At 41.6% G+C, this 26768-nt stretch overlaps 1 protein-coding gene across 1 annotated transcript in view; it reads right to left on the bottom strand.

Annotated features, from left to right (window-relative positions):
• Positions 1-26493, bottom strand: part of CLCN5 (chloride voltage-gated channel 5) — a 162019-nt gene extending 135526 nt beyond the window's left edge. The window contains exons 1-2 of the mRNA XM_004606458.3: positions 26332-26493; positions 24114-24272 (exon numbers count right to left, since the gene is read on the bottom strand). Coding sequence (XP_004606515.3) covers positions 24114-24129 — 16 coding nt within the window. The 5' untranslated portion in view covers positions 24130-24272; positions 26332-26493. The remainder of the gene's footprint in view (positions 1-24113; positions 24273-26331) is intronic.
• Positions 26494-26768: the final 275 nt, after the last annotated feature.

Below are 26768 nucleotides of genomic sequence, written 5' to 3'. Positions count from 1 at the left end.
ATGCAAGGCAAACACCCTACCCGCTGTGCTATCACTCCAGCCCCTGGAATTTATTTTTAAAGTAATGTATTTTTCAGGGCTGTAGAAAGGTGCAGTATCTTAGAATGCCTGTCTTGCAAGTATAGGGGTATGAGTTTGATCCCAGTGCTACTACATGTGTTGCTTCCAGCTGCTCTGCCATCCACGATCCCCGGCACCACAAGCAATTTCTGGTCGCAACACAGCTAGGTTTGTGTGAGCACCACAACTAAAGGAGAGCAATCCCCTGGAAGCACTGCTACAAGTTCAGTGGGAACCATAATCAGGCACTCATGACTCCCAGTGAACACATGTCTGAGCCCCACAGCCAGCCCCTGTGAGCATGGCCACCAGAATATACATGACCAACATCACTGAAGTGTCAACCCCCAATAAACACACATGCAAGCACTACAATTAAGGAATGACTGTCTGCAAGCACCTCAGTCTGATGTATGACCCCCTCCAAGGTGCCATAATTCCAAAATGTTGGAGCAACACAGCCAGGCACGGTATGCAACCACTCATCACAATAACAGTAATAACGAGTAGTAGGGGAAAATAAAGGGAAAGCAGTCATTGAGGGGGGTCATGCCCAGAGATGCTCAGGGATTACTCCTGGCTCTGCACAAAAAATGACTCCTGGTGACCATAAGGGGAACGAGGGAGTGAACCTTGGTCTGCCGTTTGCAAGGTAACTGCCACTAATGCCAAAGCAATCATATTTATTTATTTTAACACTGTGATTTACCAAGTGCTTCACTATACAATTGTTTCAGGCATTAAGTGTCCCACTCCCACCATCAGTGTGTGACCTTCCCTCCACCAATGTCCCCAGTTTTCCACTCACCCACCCAAGTCTGCCCATTTACCAGGCACAAATGTACTTCAGATTGCTTGTTAGAACACAAAGGCTAAAGGAATTATCAAAAAATAGATCAATAAAAGTCAATTTGTGATAATTGTTATATCTTACAATGGTGTTACTAAAAGTCATTGTTTGGGGATTTACTGGGCTGGAAAGTAATTATTTTCAAAGGCTTTTATAAAATAACAGCTTCTACACAAAACCAAACCAATTGATATAATGAACAACTGGTAGTTAAAAGGAAAGAATTGAACCGCGGTGGTAGGGGGGAAGGAGGGTTGAAGGAAGGAAGTGAATAGTTTTGTGTTTTTCCCCCCAGTTCTTCCATTTCAAGGTAGGGAAGCTTCCATTTAAGTAATGCTTCTGGCCTCTTTTAGCCTCTTCATTTACTGCTCTCTATGGAGGGAACTGCAATTATTTGCTTGAAAGATTAGGCAAAATTTTTACTGAGAAATTCATGTGAAATCTAAATTTCAAGGTTGACACATCATAACCACAGTTTTAGAAACCATTTATCTGCCTGTCCACCCAACTAGACATACCTAAAGGCATATACACAGGCACGAGCTCCTTGCTGCCTGATTGATCCCCAAGATCAGAAATCAAAAGGCTTAGATAAATAGTTTGTTCTATGAATAGAGGTTTCTGTGTAAATGCAGAAACGGTGTCTCCCAAGGAAAGCATAGAAATCCTCATGGGTTCGAACTATAATAGATCTTTCTTCTGATAGATAAGCAGAAAGCCATGTCAATTCAATGACCCAGCACTGATTTCTGCACCTTCGAATACAGAGGAGATCCCTCTAAAAATCCTATCCATCTTTCTCCAACTAGATCAAAAATAACCTCCTCTGTAAAATTTCCCTCCTCCTTCCCTTGCCTCTAAGTTACCACTTAGTCTCAAAACCTAGTGTTTCTACCACTCATTGTGTATGATTTAAGGCACAGTTGTGATTGTATATGTTCCTATTTCCCCCTTCATTTCCTTTTACTATTCTTATTCTTGTTCTTGTGATAACCACAGGATGTCACACATGTGGCTCTGGTGCTCAGTGTGGGTTGCACACTTCAGTTGTTATGCTTACGCACACTTGTTGTAGTGCACCAGAAATCACACACTTTGTGGTGCCGAGGGACTCAAAGGACAGTGCAGCCATACTTAACATATGGGTAGGCCCTAGGGTTAAAATTCATAGCCTCAAAGCCAAAGTGAAGAGAAAACGCTACTATAAGGCAGGCTGAGGTGTCCCTGTGACAGAAAACCTGAGATTTTTCCTTTCATAGAACTTTAGGATCTAGGCTGGAAGTCCTAATTTCCAGGTATTTCCTGGTCCTCTCCATTTAGGGACAGTGGCAACAATATTCCCCTGGATGAGAAGGGAATCAGGAGCTGGAGTAGAAGAGAAACCAACCTTGGTTCCTAAGTTTCTCGTTTCCCATCTCTCCCATCTCTTGGCCAGAAAAAAAAAAAAACAATGAAAGTCCTGCTGTATATGCACAGAAAGGCGATATCTGAACTCTACCCTTAGCCATTGCCTTTGTTCCTCTATGTCCTAATTCCATACTTCAAGTTTCTATTTTTATGCTGGGATTACTTTTTCCCATAGTGAAAATATGACAAACAATGGGAATTACAAGAGACAAAGAGAACACATGCCCTCGTGTCTGCAGGGAAATCACTCTACCTCTGAGCTATCGCCCTGCAGATATTTTTGTTTTGTTTTGTTTTGTTCATTTTTAATTGAATCACTGTGAGATACATAGTTACAAAGTTATTTGTGATTGGTTTTCAGTCATACAATGTTCCAACACCTGCCCCTTCACCAGTGTACATTTCCCACAACCAATGACCCTGGTTTCCCTCCCACCAAACCCCACCCCAGCCTATATGGCAGGAACTTTTCTTCTCTCTGTTTCTCTCTTTGTCTCTTTGTCTCTCTCTCTCTTTCATTCTGGGCATTATGGTTTGCAATACAGGTACTGAAATGTTATCATGTATATCCCTTTGCCTACTTTCAGAACTCAGGTCTTGTCCAGAGTGATCATTTCTAACTATCATTGTCATAGTGGTCCCTTCACTAGCCTACCTGCCACCCTGCAACAACTCATGACAAGCTTCCAAAAATAGACCAGTCCTCCCAGCCATTGTTTCTACTGTCTTTGGGTATTAGTCTCATATTGTTTTTATATCCCACAAATGAGCCCTGCACATATTCTTTAATTATAACCCTCTTGATGGCAAGGCCCAAGTCAAATAAATTTTATCTTTCTATGTCACCTATATTGCTATCACTGAAATCCAAACAATCATCACATCCTCCAAGGTTAAGAATTACCAGACATACGGGCCTGAAAGAATCTAGGGCAAGGCTCAATCCCTGCAAGATATTTGGTACCCAGAGTACTGCCAGTGGTCACTCATAAGCACAGGACTAGGGGTAGACTTTGAGCAATGCTGGATATTGTCCAAAAACAAGGACATTTGCATCAATACAAAATGGCATCAATACAAAATAAGTACTTCATAGATCTCCCCCTAATCCCAAATTCCCTGGATCAATGATTCCAAACTTTTAGTCAGACCATTCTTTTAGGGAGGGTGATCCTGTAAACTACAGAAATAAGCTTCCCTGATTTTTACCCTCTAGACACCCAGTTGTGACAACCAAAAATTAATTTAGACATTATCCAATGTCCTCAGAGGAGCAAAACTGCCCCCAGTTGAGAACCACCACTATGGATACTCTACCAGGCTACCCCAAACTCCTTTGGAATTAAACTTATACAGAGCCCCACAATTTTCAATGAGTCATTGCTTATAACATAGCCTCTTTAATAGAAAATGGAGCAATCAACCCCAGTTGGCAATGTGAATATTCAAAAGGCATAACCCTTCCATTAATTTGCATTTAAAACACATACAGTGAAGAAAAGCTTTGTAAATAGATTTTACCACTGCACTGCAGAATTTATTCATATAGCTTTTGGGGGAACCAAGTCAATAGAAATTCCAGTAACTGATAATTTAGATTAGGTTTATTACATTTTAGAACCCATTACATATGCATATATACACATATACATATATGCATATATGTGATGGGCTCAAAACTTTATATATATATATATATATTGTTATAAAGGTCCATTCAAGTACTACTTGGGGGCCACCAGAGCAACCAACACCTGGTAGTAATCAGGTATTATGTGATGCCAGGGATCAAATCCAATGCCTCACACATACAGTGTATGGGCTCAACCACTTGAACCATATCCCTACCCCTCCATAACAGTTATCTTTAATATTCATGGTCTGGTGTTAATTTACTGATCAATCCACTACCCATTGACTACCTTCCTCTAACTTTATTAAATCACTATCTTCTGCTTATTCATGTAATTGCACTTGTGTTATGGTTCACAAGGACCAATAAACCATTTTTCATTTAAAATTCTAATGGAGGGTTATTTCATTTTCTTGGATCTGTGCATGTAAGCAAATTGTGAAGGCTTACCAGTGAGAACTTATCAGTCATAAAATACTAGGATCAAGTAAACATAGAGGTAATATCTATACTCTAATATTATGGGGGCACAAAAAGAGAAACGAATATCAGACATTAAAGAACCACAGAATGGAAATGAACACAGAAAGAATCGCACCAAATATAGCCAAAGTCATTTCGCTAGGAAATTTGATATGCTTATAGAAGAACAAACATTAGAGTAAGGGTATTCTGACTGCAACTATAGTTAAAAACAGAGTTTAGAGCAGATTCTACAGGCTTAAAAGTAAAGACCTGAAATACAGGCACCAACATGATATGATCATGGTAGTTACCACTGAGATAACTAACACTGATAAATCACTTTCAGTTTTTACTCTAGATGTTTCTATATCATTTTTTCAAGACGAGTATGTAATTGTATATCACTTTCCTTAGCAGAAAAAAAACAAGGTAAAGCCAAGATATAAAGATAAAATCTTAGAAACAGAGAGACAGAGTGTGTGTGTATAGAGAAAAGGCAAAGAACTAGACTCTCACAAGTATGGGGATAATTAAGAGTAAAAAGGAAGCAAAGGCATGGAAAAGAAGAGCAACAGAGTCAGACAAAAAGGGAACTAGGAGAGTAGAGCTACTATGTGGCCAAGTAAGGGAAGTTTCAAAAAGGAACTGAACAGTGAACAGAATCATAAAGGAGAGAGGGGGGTCTGAGAGACAGTATAGTAAGTTAAGGTGCTTTCCCTTGCATTTGGCTGAATTTGATACCCTGCACCCCAATATGTCCCCTAAGTTCCATCAGAAAGAGTCCCTGAATGCAGAGGCAGGAGTAAGCCCTTGGACACGCTGAGTGTGCTCCTTTTACCACAAAAAAGGGCTAAAAGTGAGGGAGCAGAGAGATAGCATAATGGGTGAGCCACTTGCCTTGCACACAGCTCACCCAGGATCAATCCCCAGCATTCCATATGGTCCAGGACTAATTCCTGAGTGTAGAGCCAGGAGTAATCCCTGACTATTGGCAGGTATGGCCCAAAAAGAGGGGGGGAAAAGGTGAAAACTAGAAATAAAATGGCAGAGCAGAATTTAGATATGAAAAAAGCTTTTTTTCAAAAAAAAATCATAACTTTCCCCTCCATCACACCCCTGGGCAAATAATGAAAATCGAGGCCCAGGAAGATTAAGTGTCTGACTACATAGATAGCTTGAGGTCATAATAACAACAGAAACCAGACATGTTTATGGGTAGGGTAGTAAATGGGTAGAGTAGAAAGGAAGACATTTAAAGAACAGAAAAGAAGAGACTAGAGGCAAAAGCAGGGAAAAAAGACACAACTTTTCCTCTGAGCCAGGAAACCGTTTCCTTTTACACCTGGGTTGTTAGATTAGAAGGCCAGGGGAATCCCTCCACAGAATACAGGGTTTCCCTAGAACTCTACTCTTGACCCCTTCCCATATCAAAATATACAGACATCCCAGTTTCCATTTATCATCTGATTGTGAATGAGCAAGCCTCAATTACAGGCTAAACCTTTCTCTAAGCAACAAATCCGGGGGTAAATGCATCTGTATTTGGATCTCTAGAGGCCTTTAAACTACAGTCACCACCTCTACTATTCCACTTCTTCACCAGTTCTGACTCAGTAAAAGGTTCCACACAAGATGAATTGAGGCAAATGAATGAGCTAGCAAGATGTAAAACACACTTGTTGGATAACAAGTCTCCACTGCCAGAGCAGACTTACCCAATGACTGCCCATGAATGGATTAATGGCAAAGCAAAAATACTTCACAAAGAGAAACAGACAACACCACTGTAGGTGACCGCCGACTTCCATAATGCCTGCCTCCTAGTGTTCACATGTTTTTATAATTTCCTTTCATTGAATAAGAGTGGAACCTGTGTCCAAATTCTTTGAATCAATAAAATATAGAAAGGTGATGTTATTCACTCCATTATTACAGTTTATATGAATAGAATCAGGCTAATATGTGTATATAAGATGAATCAGTATCATATATATGAGGTCCATCTTGCTAGTATGAGAGAGACTTTATCTCTAAACTTGTCTTGGGCTGGGGATGTGGCTCAGTAGCAGAACACTTTCTCTGAATATGTGAGGCCCTGGGCTCTATCTCTGAGCATTTCCACCCCCCAAAAAATTGTGTTTCTTGTTGGTCTTAAAGAAACAATCTGTTGTGCTTTGAAGTGCCTGTGGGAAAGTCATGTGGTAAGCAACAACACAAAGTCCAAAGGATCTAAGTAGCTAAGTCCTACAAACACAAAGAACTAAATTCTGTCCAAAACCACATAAACTTGGAAGAAGACCCTGGATCTTTGATGAGACTGTGATCCAAGCCAACACTTTTTATTGTGGCCTGAGACAGCAGAGGTGCCAACTCGGTTGTAACAGACTCATGTCCCACAGAAAATGTGAAATAAATGGGCATCATCTTAGCCTGTAATTTATTATGCAGAAATATAAAATGAATATATCAAGCAATATTTCATTAATTATTTGGTTAATGGTATGAAATATGTATGATGACAAAAAATAACAAGAGGAGGGACTGGAGCAATAGTACAGCCATTAGGGAGGTTCTTTGGATGCTTCCAACCTGGGTTCCATCCTGACATTCCATATGATTCCTCAAGCACCACCAGGAGTAATTTCTAAATGCAGAGCCAATAGTAACCCCTGAGCACTGCCAGGTGTGACCCAAAAACAAACAAAAATAACAAAAAGAATAAGATACAAAATTTAACTACACTGATATTTAAGTAAAAGCACTGACAAAAACTTTAAGGGGCCAGAGAAATAGCACAGGAGTGAACATCAACTGGTTCTATCTCCAGCCCACCTATCTGGTCCTTTGAGCATAGAGCGAGAAATAAGCCCTAAGTACTATCAGATGTGGCTCAAGCCCCCAAATGAACAAACTCAACATCCAAAATATGATAAAAGGAATGAGTGATAAATAGACACATACTTGAAAGAAGTAAGCCTTGGGTTAATTTGGGCTCACAGTTTTAGTAGCTACCAAAATCCATTTCTATAAGAAACCATAAATGAAGCACAAAGTAAGAAATAAGGGCCAGAAAGATTGCTCTGGCTTTGCATTTTGGAAGCCTGGATTCAGTCTCCAGTAGCACATGGTCCAGAAGAAGCCCAGAGCACCACTGGATGTGACCAAGATCAAAACCAAACCAAACCCAGGAAACCAGAGAGATAGTACAATGGGTAGGACATTTTCTTGAATGCACCTGGCCTGGGTTTGATACCTCGACTGATCCCTGAGTAAGCCCTGAGGATTACCAGGTGTGCTCCCCCCTCAAAAAAGAAAACGAAACAAAAAAGAAGCAGTCTTATTATACAGTGTGAACTGATCACATCATTGTATCCTGGGTGCCAACTTAAGGCATTAGGAGATCTAGAGGGGCAACTATGTTTCTATCCCTATTTACCATTCTAGCCTGGGTGTTAAGATGAACATAACATATCAAAAAGTTCAACCATAATAAATAATTTAAATAACAGGTGATGACAACAGCCGGAAAATGCCCTAAGACAGGCATTAAAAGTCACCTGGCAATTAGATAAATACACTGACAGAAGCAAGAGGTCTGAAGAAGAAGACAAGATATCATTATTAATACTAGGGTTACTGTTTTGCCAATGTGACATAAAATTGGGTATATTCAACACTGGGATTCAATTTCTCATTACCGAGCATAAGCAGTGAACTTTAGAAAATGGAGATAACAAGACAGTCAGGCAATCTCTTACTTCAGGGGCTTTTCAGAGACAACTTAATTTACAGATAATTAATGTGGGAAAAGAAGGGCTAAAGAATTTGTTCATGATTATTATTCAATGAGTGCACTGTACTGGGAGGCAGATATTGTTTTAGTTTGAACTGTTAATGAAAGCTTACAGTACCTTTCTAGATTACAGTGGGTATTGTGACTTTGTGTGAACATGGTATTTCCACAAAAATAACTAAAAATCCTTCTGAGGAGCCACCCCTTAATCCCTCCAAAATTGACCAGTAAGTAATCAAGTTTTCTCATGTCTTTTTGATGTCTCTCAAATTTATTCCATCCTCTAAATTACTCCAAAGGCAAGATAATGTATCCAGGCCATTATACTGTCCTCATTGAATCACTTCTAGCAATTTCCTAACTCATCTCCGCAATATCAGTACCATTCTAGCCATAACAGTTTTCAACGATCCCTATTTGGACAGGAAATAATTTGGAAATAAAGGTTTGCTATACGGAGTTGATGAGACAATACTACTCCCTGTAACAAGCTTGACCCAATACAATATTTTTTTTTAAAAAAATTGAATCACTATGGGGCCTGAGTGGTAATACAACAGGCAGGGCATTTGCCTTGCATATGGTCAACCGGGTTTGATCCTCAGCATCCCATATGGTCTACTGAGCACCACCAGGATTGATTCCTGAGTGCAGAGGCAGGAGGAACCCCTGAGCATTGCCAGGTGTCACCCAAAAAAAAAAACTAAATCACTGTGAGATACACTATTACAAAGTTGTTCATGACTGGGTTTCGGTCATACAATGTTCCCACACCCATCCCTTCACTATGTGCACATTTCCCACCACCAATGTCCCAGGTTCCCTCCCACCACTTGCCCCTAGCCCACCTCTGTGGCAGACTTCTCTTCTCTCTCACATGCACTATTTCCTTTTGGGCATATGGTTTGCAATACAGCTACTGAAAGGTTCTCATGTATATCCCTTTACCTATGTTCAGCACTCAGTTCTGGTCCAGAGTGATCATTTCCAACTATCACTGGCATTCTCTCAAACGCATCTCGTAGTTTGCTCCCTCCAACTTACCTCCCACATCATCAAATATAGGGGAATGAACCCCATACTCCACAGTCTACTTGAGATTCCATCTTCTCACTGTTGCCTAATTTCTATGATATTATCTCATTTATAACATGGTTCTAAAACTAGCATGGTATGCGCTTACTTGAACAGATATTTGAACTTCCTCAGAGATTAGCTTTGTAGATGATGTCTACCTGTGACTTCTCTGTCCCGTATATGGTACCGAGGAGTGTCAGTTCAGTCTTCTCTGTCACTCTAGGATGCCTGGTTTCATGCTCCAACTCCTTGTTCTTAGATGCCTAATCTAAGTAGAGACCATTTCAAAAAGCTTCTCTGATTACTAGCAGCAAAGATGAGAACCTTCCAGTCTGATTCCCTACACATAACTTCCAGATCCATGTTAAAACCTCAAACCACACTCCAGGCAGCTACTCATGCTCTTCTGTTTCCACAAACAGAAACGAAATATCTTGAAAGTTACTCTGCTGATTCCAAACTTTCTATGCATATCTGCAGCCTGAAATGTTTTTTTAGCCTTTGTCCCTTCTCACAGTTGTTGCCATCATTCCAGTCTGTGCCACTTGCACAATTATATAACTTACCTATACAATTATACATCCTACCAGTAAAGCTGGCTCCTTAGTCTATTGTTAAGTTTTCTACTATCTTTCTCCTGGCTAAGATTCCATCTATTCAAGAACAAGGGTCAGTTAATGCTAGTGACTCGTTTGTCCAAATGTACAAAACTGGGTGAAGATACTGTTCATTATTCCAAACAAACAGAGGGATGTTATTTTAACTTCTTTTATCTCAGGCAAATATCTTGCTTTACTGTGTGGGGAGTGGGCTACTATGAGCCTATAAATATCATTCAATGCATATCTTCTACACCTCAAACAACAGATTTATTCCTTTACTCTTCCTCAGGTCCTTAAACAAAAGGATCAAGGAACTGGAGCCTCAGACTGATGAAAGCATAATGGGGAGTGTTCACAAGAGAGTGTAAAGGATGCCTTGCTTGTGCCTGAATCAGTTCAAGTTCAGTTCCAGGTATCACAACATCATGCATGTGACTTCCTGAGCATTAGCAGGAGATCTATAAGCACCTCCAACTCCAGCCATGGAAACCCCCAACACCACAGGGCCCAGCAAGCACTTTGTCCTCAGGCCCTAGCACTGAACTAGTCTGATTGTCTAGGTATCACTGGGAATAGCCCCACAGGTCCCTTGAACACCACTTGAGAGCCCCCTCCAAAAAAGAAATTGTAGCCTAGCATTCACTTGTAATATCTGAGCAAGTTAAACAACTATCCAGGGTCAGAGAGAAAGTATAAGTGGGTAAACCCTCCACCCACTAGGCACTGGCAGGAGTGACTCCTGAGCACAAAGCCAAGAGTAAGCCTTGAGCACTGCCAGGTGTGGTTCAAAAACAAAACAGAACAACTATTTATCCACACACTGGGCCAGTTAAATTTTTTATTGTGGCCTAGAATACAATGGCTATCCTAGTCAGTTATTAAAATACCCACAGATTAAAATTAATGAATATTTAAAATGGCTTCATTAAGGGTGGTGATGAGGGCCAAGTGAAGCACTTGCCCTGCATGTTTGAAGCTCTTGGTTTGATCCCCAGCTCAACAAGAAAAGAAACAATAGAAATAAACAAATGAGATTTCAAACATCCAACTAAAAGGCTGGTGAGGTGATGTAGCCCAGACGTTGATTTCATGCCTGCCTTACATGAGGCTCTGCACTACATCTCTAGCTTCGCCATCTTACGAAAAATTGCTTTAAAATCATATCCATATTGGGCAAGAGGAATAATACAACAGGTAGAGTACTTGTCTTCACATGGCTGACCTAGGTTTAATTCCTGGCACCCCATATGGTCCTCGGGTGCCTGCTCCCCCAGTAGTGATCCCTGAATGCAGAGGCAAGAGTAAGCCATTAACACCACTGGGCACATCCCCCAAACGAAAAATGTGCCCAGATATAGAGGTCAATGGATTAAAGCATTTACTTTGCATATAGGAGGCCTGGGTTCAATTCCTGATATCATGTGGTCCCAAGTACCACTGGGTGCAACTCCTGAACAGTGATCTGGAAGTAACCCCTGACCACTGTTAAGCATGACCCCAGAACAACAACAAAAGCATTGAATAAAAATCTCAAGTTTCCCCTAACTTAATCTTACTTATTCCTTTGAATTATAGTTTAACAGAGCCACAGCTCCCTCAGAATCTAGCTTGGTTACATCATATGGGGAAGTATAATTGAATGAGTCCGTCAAAATATCTTAAAAAGTTGTTATAAAGTAAGTTTCTCCCTGATTTATTACCAGTAAATGTTTGATCTGCATACCAGCTTTATATACCTATATATCCAGGACAGTGTAAAAAAATTCTTTATTTTTAAAAAACATTTCTATTTTATTGAATCACTGTTATTTACGATTGAGTTCCAGACACGTAAGGATCTTTATACAATGTGGCTACGTAAAACATCTTGAGCATACAAGGCCCGGAGGATTGCCCCATAGCTGGAAGCCTGATTCATGAGCAGAGGGGAGAAGGCAGATGGAATAGAGAAGGGATCACTAAGAAAATGATGGCTGGAGGAACCAGTTGGGATGGGAGATGTGTGCCAAAAGTAGATAAAGAACCAAACATAATCACCTCTCAGTGTCTGTGTTTCAAGCCATAATGCCCAAAAGTAGAGAGAGAGTATGGGGAATATTGTCTGCCATGGAGGCAGGGGGAGGGTGGGAAAGGGGAGTATACAGGGGATATTGGTGGTGGGGAATGTGCACTGGTGGAGGGCTGGGTGTTTGACCATTGTGTGATTGTAACCCAAACATGAAAGATTATAACTATCTCATGGTGATTCAATAAAAATTTTAAGAAACACTTCTTGAGTGAAAATTTAAGTTCTGTTCCAAAAACCCTTGGCCATGAAGTTTCCCTGGAAGCGTTCAGGGGTCCCTGTTTTTCCAGACTCTCTCTCCTGTGGTTCACACATGACCTCTTGTCTTAACTACAATTATATCTTCTATTTCTTAGTATTACTGAGTAGCGTCAAGAAAAGAATGTGGTGCAGAAATCATTGAAACTTTAATGCTGGGAGGTATTATAGTTGTTGCAAATATGTCAACAAGTATAGAAAGGTGTCAGTACAGAACTGAGCTTTACACAGTAGGGAGACATGGTGGGTGGAAGGAAGACTTCGAGATAATGGTGGAAGGAAGCAGACACTCTAGTGGAGGGTGTGGCACTGGGTCTATATGAAAGCCTACCATTAACAGTATTGTAATCACAGTGCTTCATCAACAAAAAAGAGACATCAAGTGAAAATTAAAACTCCCTAGTTTTCCTATCCCTACTATCCAAAGTAACAACAGACAACTATTTCTTATGCATCATTCCAAAACGTGTACACATGTGTAAGTGTATCTATGCACAAACTCTCAACTACCTATCTTAGAACAGCTCCCTATTTCTTCTTTTTGTTCAAATTGTATCATACAATACATTCTAAACATTTCCCCCCACTGAAAAATGTAACATGGTGGAATATGAAAACAAAATAAAACTCATAGCAACAAAGAGATCACATTCATGTTGACAAGGGGGGAATTCAATCTTGGATATCATTCTTGTCATATACAGACCTACCTACTCTTTCTTCAGTGCAAGTCATTACATTACATGGAGATAGTCTTATTAATTTAACCAGTCTTCTCATGATGGGTATCATGATCATCATTAGTGAAAAAAGTGGCAACGGGGCTAGAAAGACTACAGGTGGGTAGGGTGCTTGCCTTGCACATGACCATCTTCAGCACCCCACATGGTCACCCAAGCCCCGCCAGGAGCACAGAGTCAAGTATAAGCTCTGAGCATAGCCAATTGTAACTCCCAATTTGACTTTCCCACAGTTGAAGTAGTTTAGATTCAATAAAACAAAAGAGAATCTTTTGTTCTAGTGAATCTTACACATCTATTTTTAATGATTTTTAAGTTTAATCACTACGAATTAAAGAGTCACAACATTATTCATTGTTAAGTTTCAGGCATACAACAGTTCAACACCAATTTCTTCACCACTGTCCATTTTCCTCCACCAGTGGTAAGACATTTTACTTTTTGTTTTGTTTTCAACCACATCCGGCAGTGCTCGGGGTTTATTCCTGGACCAGTGCTCAGATATCAATCCAAGCAGTGATAGAGGGCTATATGTGGTGACTGAAGTTCAATCTGGCGTCAACCACGTGCAAGGCCTTACCCCATGTGGGATTATCTCTGTCCCACATCTTATCTTACATTTTGTTAAGAATTGCCAGCTGCACTCCAAATGGGCTCTGCCAATGTATACTCCCATAAACACTACACAAAATTGAGCTTTGAAATCAGTCGTATTAGTTTGAAGCTCCAGTAATTCTAAGTAGGGAACTGGATATTTAACAGCAAAATAACAACAACAACAAAAAAAAACTGTACTGCTTGTTCCATATACCTTTTATCTAACAGTCTAAAAAAACCAAGTAGAGAGTTGGTAGTAGTCATACCTTAAAGTGATTGATTAGCCTTGCACCCACCCAAATGCAAATACAGAGAGTGTCATTTCTCAGAATTAGTCTGGCTCTTCAATAATAAATTTAGAGGGTTTTTAAAATTTTTTTCTTATTCTTTTTTAAAAATTTTTATTAGTGAATCACCATGGGGTACAGTTACAAACTTATGGATTTTCATGTTTGTATTTAGTTTACATCCCTCCACCAGTGCCCATTCTCCTCCACCAATGATCCCAGTATCCCTCCCACCACCCCCATCCCAATCCCACCACCCCATCCTGCCTCTGTGGCAGGGCATTCCCTTTTGTTCTCTCTCCTGTTGGATGTTGTAGTTTGCAATAGAGGTATTGAGTAGCCATTATGTTCAGTCTATATAAATTTAGAGTTCTGAGTGAATTCAGCATTGAAACCTCTAACTGCTCCTATCAACATCACCCACAATTACCTCTTACATCAGAAGTGCTATAGAATCATCTGCTATAAGGTGGCTTCCACTCACCAGTAAAGACACTGGTAAAGAACACACACTTTGCATATATAAGAACTCAGTATACTCATCAGCATATTCATGCTACAGGATATGATGGAGAGATTTTGCCAATTTAGCAGAAAAACAAATTTGCTTGTGTTTCCAGAGATAGCGAGCATCTGTAAGCATCACTTTGGTACCCCACATCTATAATAACACTGTTTAATACTTAATATTTTGTAAAGTACCTTAGTACACTTTTTCTCATTTATTCTTCATGGCAATTCTAGTGGGAGGCAGAGCAATAATTACCCATTAAAGATTCAAGGAGTATACAGTATATGCTGGGCACTCTCTGCTAGGCAGTTGGTCTGAGAAGAGTCCATAAAACATTCCAGTCTCAGTAACTGTCATCCTGCCTGAACCAATCTAGTTACAATTCCTTCCAATTATACTTAGATACTTGTTAACATGGTCTGCAACACCCCATTTGTCTATCATCCTGCTCACCCTCCCAATTTTATTCTATGCTCATGTGTACCTCATTCACACCGATCTAGCCACACAGGACCATGTTGAGGGAAGAGCCAGATTCTTTTAATCTCAGTGATCTATGCTTCATTTGCTCTGTCTTGGATACTTTCTCCAACTCTTCCCCTAGAATGCCCCTACTTTTCAGTCTGAATTGAACTTGACACTTCCTCCCAGACCCCCTCCCCTGACATGGAACCTATATCAGGTTCCATCTACTATTCATTTTCACAGCGCTTTACTTCAAAACTCACAACACTTCCTAACAAAGCATGCATATTTCTGCATTTGCACCAAAACTACCCCAACTCTACTGCAAGACTTAGGAAGGCAAGAATCACATTTTTTGTACTCACCACTATAACCCCAGCAACTACATTGTATTCACACATAACAGGCACAATATTGAAGGTTCTGAATAAACACCAACAACTGACAATGCTATGGAGAAGTATATACACTGTAATGCAGAAATATACAAAGAAGGAAAAGGCTAATTTTACCAGAGAATTCCATGGATTCTAAGAAAGACTGTATCACTGTTCTTTAAGCTTTTTACACCTGTGGACCAGCACCTGTTCTGCATACTGGTCTTGGGACCAGCAGTTATAGCAAAGGTGGTAGACCAGTGGTTTTCAACCCTTCTGAACCTGCAGGCCAGCACAGTCTGTGGACTTGTGGTTGAAGACCATTAGACTAAATGCAGGAGACAACTCTAGAATTGATGGCTGTAAGGCAAAAATAGGGTTTTTCAAGAATACAACCTGCCAAAGTGCCATAGGAACAAACTGCACATGGCAAAACTATGGTGTGTCTCTGAGAGGTTTGGCTTTACTATCTGGATAGACAGTGGTACAATTATTCAATAAAGAGAATTAATGAGGACGAGGCTCCATGATTGTTGTAGGAAAATAAGATCTTGACAGAGTTGGGAATTTGGGGGACAGGATTCCTCTGCCCACTTGCCTCTCACCACTCCTAAGTTAAATAACCTGAGAATATTCGGTATTGTGTCACAGGCAGTCACAAAGGTAAGGCTATGCCAAGAGAGAGAAGTGGAAGGACCAGAAGAATTAACACAGATCAGGTTAGATGGCTGTATACATCTCAACGTATTTTGAACAGACAATCTAAATGGTATAACTACTTGTGCTTATGTTGTAGTGTCAGAGGAGGGCAAAAAAGAAACAGAAAAAAATTCAGTGTTCTGAGTATCTTACACGCCCAGTAAGAACTATTTCATTTCCACTGGATGGCTCCTGCCCTGGATTTATTTCTATCTTCCCGAGGTCGCAATTTTGGTGTTGCTCATCATGGACGTAGTCAGGAGAGAAATCCTATACAGATACCAAAAAAAAAATGCTGCCGACCACCTGAGTGCTATTCTCTTGAAAAGCATAAAAAATGCTATTAATAAGGGGGTTACCGCATCCTAGTAGGAGTGTTTGGTCTAACCACATGTGCATAAATACCTGGTACATCACTTGAAGACAAGAAGACTGAGTATCTGGCATTTGTTGTCACCCAGAGTAAAATTTTCAATCCTTCCTTCTCCCACCCTGACACACACAAAGCACAGCATTATATGAAATAGGAAGCTCTGAATGCAAATTCTAGTTAAAGCTTAAGAACTTGTTATTTATTCCTTAAAATTCTAACATAATGAAAGAAGGGGGAAAAAACTATTTATCCTAGGGATCTCAATGAAAAACCTGTTCTTTAGTAAAAAAAACACCAACTAAACCTTTTTAGTAGCAATAAAACACAGTAAGGAAATAAAAACATTTGGCAGAGACGTCTAAACTAACTAAACCAGAGAAAGGCAGAATAATATAATTTACAGGGCTAAAGAGAAGACAAAATGGAGGGAAGCAGCTAGGCAGCACTATCAGGAGCTTAGTCCCGAACTCTATATACCATGTTGTAGCATATGAACAAGAAACTGGGCTTCAGTTTCTTTTTTGCAAGATGAGACATTGGAAAGAGAGCCCCTTTAAGTTTAAAATTCCTTCTAAGTCATCCTGGGGATAGCTATATGGCAATGCCCCTGCCTTACTAGCACAGGGCCCCAAGTTTGATTGCCCAGCACCTCCCCACATGTGACAGCACTGCCACTTGGGATCCCCAATGTCGGAACAAAGAGTATGATATCTATAATCCAAAGTGTGCAAACCCCACAAGTGTACCCCGCCATCTGCTACCACTACACCAAAAGAGGGAATTTTTTAAAAAAATATTTTATTAACAGAGATGTCTCAAAGGGCTTAGTGCATATGTTACATGTAAAAGCCCAGGCTCAATCCTCAGCACCACACGGTCCCCTGAGCTCCACAGGGAATGAACCACAAGCACAGAACTGGAAGTAGCTCCTGAGCACCTCTGGATGTGGCCCAAAATCAGGAAAAAGAACAATAAAAAATAATCCCTGCAAGATAATATTGATTCGTGTGTGTGAGTACATGTGCGTATGTGTGTGTGCCAAAAGTATAATACAATCACAGCAGCAACAACAGGCTGGAGTAATTAAGTTATTCTCACTATCATGTCAGGTAAACATTATTATATTCGTTTGCATATTATAATAGTAAAGGTCAACATTGGTGAGCATTTAATGACTTCCAGGCAATGTTCAAAGTCTGAGATAGTATAACAGGTAAGGTGCTTTCCTTGCAAAGGGCCAACCAGATTCAATCCACGGGACACCATAAGGTCCCCCAAGCCCACCGGGAGTGATTCCTGAGCCCAGAGCCAGAAGTAAGCCCTGAACCCCATTGGACATGGCACAAAAACAAATAGAACAAAGTGCATATCAGTGTATATTAATACATTTCAGTAAATTAATTAATCTCACCCCCAATAATTACACTGAAAAGTTTGATTACTGTGGTATTATTACATTATTTTCATTAGTACAATTACAAATGAAATCATTAGTATGATTAGAAATGAAAATAGTAAAGCACAGAGAGATGAAATAACTTATCCACTGCTAGCAAAGATAGAGCCAGGAAGTCCCAGGAAATCTGCCTACCTCAGGGGAGCTAATGGATACTTTTAAACTTCACCACTCTTCAACTTCCATGGTATAAAGTACCAGAATGCAGGCAGAGAAGGTTGAAAGCCACTCAATTAGGTATTTTGATCACCAGCTGGCAGATCTGGATTCAGATCCAGGTGCAGACAATTCCAAAGCCCATTCTCCACCATATGCTTGGAAAGGAATACCTAAATCCTATGAGAAAAATTTTCTGAGGATTGTTTCTAGATACCCCTAGTTGTGATGTTACCCCCTTGAAACCCATGTCTTAGGAAAATCACCAGAGTTTTTACAAATATGCTATGATGTGCTAAAATCAATCTGCAAGGTTGAAACATACTTCCTTCACATCTGATACCAATGGAACAGTTTCTCATTGCAACTCTACCTTATTAGAACTTTCCTCTGACCAATTTTTACACTTACCCTGACTTATTTTGCCACCTTGCCTTCTTATGTAACCCCCACAGTAGTTTCAATGCAATTTCCCTATTTTATTAGACAATCTCCCTACTCTAACCCTTACTTCCAAGTGAGTTTTTTGAGTTAGCAGGAGTGAGAGCCTATAATTACAACAGTATCTGACAAATTATTATTAGCAAAAAGGAGAGACTTGTAACACAACCCTCATGAGTTCTTTTTTATTTTTTTTCTTGCACAGTGGAATGAAATAGTTGTCCAGAAACCCAATTAATGCTCTTCATCTTGGAGTCAGTAATTTCCTATCTCATTTTCAAATAACCAGTTTTCTGATTATAAAACCGATGCTCATTCAGATGTGGAAATATAATATTGTACACCTGGATTTATAAATGGTTGCCCAATATGAGTTTGACAGATGCAGACCCTTTTATTGGCGCTCCATTTCTATTTGTATTCATAGATCCAATCAACCGAGAATGCCTGTTGGTTGAGCCAGGGACATGGAACCTACAGATTCAGAGGACCCACTGATTTAAAGGGACCTGCTCATCTCTCAGTTTTGGTGTCTGAATGAGGCGTGTTCTGAAAACCAATCCCCCATAGACACCACAGGACAGTAACTACTGGATTTTTTCACTGCAGGGGTGTTCAATACACCAAGTCTCCTCAACCCCACCTCCTCATTGGTCAAGGGTCAACTGCAATGCTCAAAACAATATTACCTCAAAATTCTTTGTTTTTAAAAAGGCCTATTCATTATATAAAATTTGAAACTCAAGTGTTTAACTGCAGAGAACCACTTTAACTACCTGTGTAATCGCTTCCATTCTGGATTTACTGTCACAGTGAGAGGTGTATATGCACAAACCCACACAAATAAAGACAACAGATATGGGATCATTCCATTTTCTTCCCTTATACCACAAAACTTTTCCTCAGAATTAGTTTGAATTTTCCTTTGCGCTGTTTTGAAGCCAAACCCAGAAATGCTCAGTCAGGGAACTATGTGTGGGTCTGTGCTCAGGAATCACTCCTGGCAGTGGTCAGGGGACCATATGTGGTGCTGTGGATCAAATGGAGATCAGCTGTATGCACTATCAGCTGCATTCACTCCACTATCTCTCCAAACCTAATTTGGATTTTTAATGGCCAGATATCCTACTGTGTGGACCTGTCAATATTACGTACATCCCCCTCTTATGAAAAGCACCTTTAGCTGTTCACTATTACTGCAAATACCTTCATATATGAAGCTGTGAGCCTATATCTGATATTTCCCTTGGAAATTACACTTCATTAAATTGAAAGGGCTTCATGTTGTTTACAGAAAAATTGGAAGATACAAAAATAAGCAAAAGTAGTCAACTATTACTTAAATACTTTTGCTTATATCTACTCAGACTTTTACTTATGTTCTCTATATAGACACAAGCACACATATGGAAATGGCACCACCTGATTCATAATACAAATAACAGTAACTACTAATAATTGTCACATAGTAACTACTTACCATGTGCCAGACACTAATTTTCTCATTTACTCTTCCCACGCCACCATCTGCACTAGCTCAATAGTTCCCAAACTGTCTGCATGTTGGAGTCACCTGGGGCTCTCAAAAATTCTGAACATTGTATCTAGGCCACAAGAGTAGATTTAAAGGTACTGAGATTCAGATTTAACTGGTAGAGGTCTGCGCTTGGGGAAGTTTAAGAGAGCCCCAAACATGCAAGTTGTGAACTATTAGTTTCACTGCTATTCCTATCCCTCCTTTATTGATGTGGAAGCTGAAGAACACCAAAGTATCGAATTTCCAAACTTCACACAACTGATAAGAAGTAGAGCTAGGATTTCACTTTGGCTCCATGCCAAGAACCCAGACTCATGGGGGAAGGGGGCGGGGGAGGTGGTATAGTCTCCCAAGTGTTGCTCAGTAGATCAGGGGGCTACTCCCGGTCAACCGGGTTCAGTACATGGGACAAAAAATACGGCACTGCTCAGGTCCTGCAGCTCCTGGAAAAACCCAGGGTCACCCCAGTGGTGATACAGAGATTCTGGAACCACACCTGGTGATCCTGAGGGGCCTTCAGAGCTACACCCAGCGATCTGTGTAAGACCACGTGGTGCTAGAGATCAAACACTGGGTGGGCACATGCTATTGAAATATCTCCCAAAGCCCAGACTTTGTTTTCCAGGTGCAGTGGTCAGGGGGCCATGCAGGGGATAGAACCCATGTCAGCTGCATGCAAAGCAAGTACCTTACTCTGGGCTGGCCCATCTCCTCTTCCCCATTTAGCATACAATCAAGAACGTCACTGTCATCCCGTTGCTCATCGATTTGTTCGAGCGGGCACCAGTAACGTCTCTCATTGTGAGCCTTATTGTTACTGTTTTTGGCATATCCAATACGCCACGGGTAGCTTTCCAGGCTCTGGCATGCGGGCCCGATACTCTCGGTAGCTTGCTGGGCTCTCCGAGAGGGGCTGAGGACATGGAACGTGGGTCGGCCGCATGAAAGACGAATGCCCTACTGCTGTGCTATTGCTCCAGCCCATCAAGAACGTATTTCCATGTTAATATATAGGATTGTATGTTATCATTTTAATATTTGTAGTACCCTGAACTACCAATGCATCACAATGAAAGTGTTATCAGCTTTTCCCACAAAGAAAATATTCACATTAATATCCTTCTAGATGCATCTTTGTGCACATCCTTAATTATTGCCTCAGAATAAACTCCAAGAAAAAAGGCAAATGTTTTGTAAAGTTTTCACTAAACACTGCCAGATGACATTCCCACCAGAAGTAAATGAGGATTCTCTGCTTCCTCACATCCTTTCCAACATTCAGTTTTATCATTCCTTTTCAATACTTGCAAATTATATTAAAGAAAATGATAAACTATTTTAATTCTCTACTACTGAGATGAAACTGCTCTTATGTTTATTGGGCATTTGAATTTCAGCTTTCCTACTCTCCTATCCCCATCCTTTGCACATTTTTCTAAGTAAAATACATACATTTTTTCTGATTGCTCTGTAAGTCTTTATGTATTAAGCATAATGAGTCTATGACAATTGTTCCTATTATTCTTATTAATTTATTAATGGTGCAATAACTTAAAACTCCATAATTATTTTCACATTTTCTTCATTATTATACTTTTGATACCATGTATGTAAACATATTCCCTACCCCTAGTATATACACTCTCCTTTATTTTTTAGTTCCTTTCACTTGATTTATTTATTTGGGTGAGGGGAGGCAAACCTAGCACCCCATATATAAGAAGCGAGTGCCATACCAGTGAGTCACATCCTCAGCCTCCATTATCCTTTAGAATATATTTTTTAAACTAGGCCAGATAGAGAGTACAGTGGGTAAAGCCTGGACCATAGATAACCTGGGTTCAATCCCCAGCACCCCATATGATCCCTTGAGCACTGTCAGGCTGATCCCGGAGGACAGATCCAGGAGTAATCCCTAATCCCCATTGGGTACAGCCCAATCCCCTCCCCTGAAATAATTATTATACACCAAAAATCACTAAGAGCTGACAGCCTGTCCATTAAAGAGGGAAAAAAGCAAAAGCTCCTTGTGTATCATTAGGCACAAAACACCAGCACAGACTCCAATACCACATTTTCACTGAACTTCACTTTTTACATCAAGCTCACAGCCCACATGTCTCAAACAAAATGAGATAAATCACAATGGGTTCACAAAATGCCCACCATCCCCAAGCTCTCCCAAGTTCTCTCATGCTCTCCATCTTCGGGGAGGGAGTGGCACCACCAGCTCCAGCTACCCAAAGTGGATTTTAACCCAGGATTGCATCCTCCAACATTAAATCACGGATATTTCTAGAACTCATCCCAGTCTCCTGATCCTTGCTGGTCCTGCTATGGCTCAAATCCTCAGCATCTCTTTCTCAAACCTCTATACCAGAAACCTCTAATCCAGCTCCTGCTTGGCTCCCATTCCCTCCGGGGCAGCCCTACCTGAAAACTGTTGCCAAAGTAATCTTTCTGAAATAAAATCTGATTATGTTCCTGTTTAGGATCTGTGTCTTCAGGTCAAAGTGTAAAGTCCTAGAAGATACATGTTCTTTTATTATCTGACCTCTGCCTACCTACCCTGGCTCCATCTGGGGCGATGCCCCAAGCATCTTCCAAGAGGCAAACAGCAACTTGATAGTTCCCAAACAGTGTTTCCCTGTCTGCCTAGAATGCAATTCTCTTATTTGTCCTTCTGGCAAGCTCCCACTCACTACTTTTTTTCCTTCGACCAGCTCAAAACTCAAGAGTTCATGGTGCTTTCTTTGGGTTTCCGTTGCATTTTGCATGACTCCCTGTGTAACACTTATTCAATCTGAGACCGTTATTTATGTTTGTCTAGCTCATAAAACGAGGAACCCTCCAGGGGTTCAATGTCTTATTCTCTGCATTCTGTTCATTGCATGTGAAAATATGTTTCAGGATTTAAGCAAGAACACCCAAACTCATCCTGATAAACATGTACCCATTGTGTGTGTCCAAGTGGACACAGAGGCCAAATATATTTCGAAAATATGCTTAAATTGACAATAAATACACATTAGGTCACCAACAAATCTTACAGTTGGATATAGATATTTGAGCTCTTTTGGAACTCAAATTCAGTTAAATATCTGCATTTAAATACCCTATCCCCTCGAAGTTGTCTTTAATCTCTTGTGGGTCACAGACCAATTTGGCTACTGTTTTCAACCAAATTCTTAAAACCACTCTCCACTTTGATAGACATAAATATCACACACAGTACTAGGGCTTCTGATATATTTCCGACAGGCATAATTCTCAAATTCATAAAAAAATGATATGCTGGGGCTGGAGCTATAGTTTTTTTTTTTTGTTTTTTTTTTTTTTTGCTTTTTGGGTCACACCCAGCGATGCTCAGGGGTCACTCCTGGCTCTACACTCAGGAATTGGGGCTGGAACTATAGTACAGCGGGTAGGGCATTTGCCTTGCACGTGGCCAACCCGTGTTCGATTCCCAGGATCCCATATGGTCCCCTGAGTACCGCCCAGAGTAATTCCTTAGTGCAGAGCCAGGAGTAACCCCTGAGCATAGCCAGGTGTGACCCAAAAGCAAAAAAAATTAAAAAATAAAAAATTTAAAATAAAAAAGCCTTTTCGGGGCTGAAGCAATAGCACAGCAGGTAGGGCGGTTTGCCTTGCACGCGGCTGAGCTGGGATTAATTCCCAGCATCCCATATGGTCCCCTGAGCACCGCCAGGAGGAATTCCCGAATGCAGAGCCAGGAGTAACCCCTGTGCATCGGAGGGTGTGACCAAAAAACAAAAAAAAGGCCTTTTCTTTCTGTTACCAAATAGAAATATTTGATAAATATTTGATAAAAAACACTGATATTTAACTGCATTTAAGTACAAATAAGCCTTTAACTGACAAGAGGAGGCAAGGAAATGTCTGGATGTTTTCCCCACATTTGAGAATCTGATCACAGAAATCTGAAGGAAACAATGGCAAAAACAAATATGAAAAAATCTGTCGCTTCACACATAACCCCCACAAGCACATGTTCCAATGAAGGGACTTCTGGTGCTACATTCTCCTGGTACCTTCTCCCACCCATCCCTCCACCCCCACTTGAAAATAATTAGAACTTTCAGCTAGCAGCAACTTCTTTTAAGCTATTTTGTTCTGTCCTGGTGAAGAAAAAGGGTTAAATTCAACAACAGCTGGCTGCCTGCCACTGGCTTGGGGGTTGGGCAGGAACAGAGGATAGAGCAGGAGGAAAAACCAGTTAGAGAAATAAGTGCTAATTTCTTACCCTGCCACATGGCCATCTTGATCCTATCTCTCTGGAGTTAGGGGTCAGGGGCTCAGAGTTTTCCAGGGCCCCCCAATTGTGTTCAAAAGCTTGGACGTGATGTAGATTGGAGCTGTAGCTATGCAGTTTAGCTCTCTGGAAGATCCTTGAGGCCCAATCCTGAAAATGTAAACCCAAAAAATGATTACTTAAGTGAAAAAACCGTTTCGTACTGGTGAAATGTTCAGCTTTTCCACATCTCTTCCAAAGACAGGGAGACACAGGCAGTATTAAAGTAGCAAGATACTGCTGAGGAAAGAGAGAATGGGACAAGAGTTGGTTAATATTGCCATTGATTCTGCATGAATCACTGGGTCTTCAATAAATCCTTTTGGAATCTTTTGGACAGATGGGTGCCTGGATGAGATAATCATGAAGTGTCTTTCTTATCTCAAAGTTCCATCCTGGGGAGAATGAAGAGCATAATAGCCAGGGCCCAACCCAAACCCCAAACCCCCAACTTTATATTAAAAAAATGGTAAAAAGGAAAGCAAATCCATGAGGACTTCAAGTTTCAAAGAAGTTTTCATGGCATGAGAAAAGAAATACATTTAAAGGTGTAAAGCCACAATCTCTGGGTCCTAGCTTATCCTCTACTCTTCATTTTCCTTTACAACACTTTGCCAATGTCCTATGGGAATATATATTGATTTTATAGGGGGAGTACAAAAGAATGAGGAAAATGTACAAACGGAACACTAATTTGGGTAATACCAATAATTTCTCTCCCACTTTTCACAACATCAAATTCAGTCTTAGGACAATCCATTTGCAAGGAGCTAGAAACGGGGGCAGGAAGTATGAAAGGCAATTTGATTCAGGATTTTAATATATATGTATATAAACACATAACCCTTCATTTAAACAAGGTCTTGGTTAATAAATTAAGCTTCTTTATTTAGCATACAAGCCAATCTTCTTGGTCTAAAAGAAAAGTCCTCATGCATTTTAACCTAGGAACAGCAAAAAGAACAGCAAAGTAGACTGCATTCGCCATACATTTTCTACAATCCACATCTCCACCCCTGAAGTGAAATCGCAAAGGCACGCACACTAAAGTTAGCAGTCAACATTCTGTCTTGCTGTAACGATTGGCATCTGTTTAAAAGGGCAATACAGATCATCTGTACACTAAGCTCCGAAACACCAATACAGAAAATACAACATTTTTGCAAAAGGAGAGGTTCAAAGAAGTCAAAGAAAACTAGGCACTAACAAAAATCCCATGAAATTCATCCGGCCTGGCTGAATCTGGAAGCCAGAACGGTTTACTTTGGATTGCTTTTCCCCCTCTCACTCCGCCCGCGGTTATGCAGCACTACGGATCCGCGCCTCCGCGCGACAGACCAAGCGAAATGTACCGTCTCTGCAGTTAAGATCGGGGCGTGGATAATACACGTATAAAGTTGATTTCAAGCAAATCTTTCATAACGTTTTATGCCCTTAACGCCTGGAGCTTTCTCCCTCATTTACTTGGAGCTAAGCTTACGGTCACGCTATCGCACAAACTTCGTACCAACTTCGCCTGGGCGCTCCGGGAACCTGATTTGCTGGGAAAAGTTCCGAAAGGTAAAAAAACGCGTCGAGAAAAAGTTCAAGTCCAGGCTTTCTTGCCAGCGCCGCGAAGACGTTCCAGCGCAAACCTGGAAAGTCTGTCTTCGCCCCGCGGCTCCCAGCCAGCGTTCGTGGCAGAAAGGAAAAGGCACAATTTCCTCCGAAGAGGTTTGTGCTCCCTTGTCGCTGAGACCGACACGAACCTGCAAGTCGGGGATCGATCGATCGCGGCTAGAGGGACGACGCGGGCTTCAGCGGAGCGTTCGCGGCCGGAGCCGTCCCGTTCCCATTCCTGAAAGGGGCCGTGGACAAGGGACCTCCCCCATTCAAAAGCAGGGCGGGCTGGGAGCCGTCCGTCCGCCGGCCGACTCGGCGGGGCCAGCCCGGAGCCTGCGGCTGGCTTCTCCGAAGATGCCGCCCCAGCCGGCTACAACCAGCAGGTCTAGCTCCTCCGAGTGCCAGGCCGGGATGTGTTGGGGGGGGGTCCCTGTGCCCAGGGAGCCGAGCCAGCTGAGGTGGCCGTCCCTGTGTCGCTGCACTCAGCGGGAGGGGGGGTCCGGCGAGAAGCGGGGCGCGGGGGCCCGCGAAGGACCTGTTGGGAACGAGACAGCCCTTTGGTCGTTACCTGTGTCCGAGGTCAGGAGCGCCGCGGCCCGGGCGGCTCGAGCGCTCAAGTCGGCTTCGGCGTCCGGGACAGCAAGTTGCGCGAGCGCCCCACGTAGCCGGGAGAGCTTCATTCACAGCGCGGCCGGGAGGAGGGGAGCGGAGCGGGCGCCCAGCTCATGTGACAGGAGCCTCGTAAACCTCAGCTCGCCCAGGCCCGCTGCTGCGCGTGCGCGCGCCGCCGGCTCCCGGCCTACCCGGGAGGGAGCGCCGCCGCGGGGGGGGAGGTGGCCGCGCCGCCCAGCAGCCGCTTCGGGAAAGGCGGTGGGAGGAGCTCCGCGTGCGCAACCGCAGTAGGGGCCGCCGCCGCGCTGCCATATTTAATGAGCACGGGGCGGGGCCTGAGCCCGTGCTGGGCGTGTCTGCGGGCTTTGGAAAAGAAATGCCCCATTATGTTGC

The sequence above is a fragment of the Sorex araneus genome, chromosome X (assembly GCF_027595985.1).
Source record: "Sorex araneus isolate mSorAra2 chromosome X, mSorAra2.pri, whole genome shotgun sequence".
Lineage (NCBI taxonomy): Eukaryota > Metazoa > Chordata > Mammalia > Eulipotyphla > Soricidae > Sorex > Sorex araneus.
This window is presented reverse-complemented; position numbering and strand designations above follow the sequence as displayed.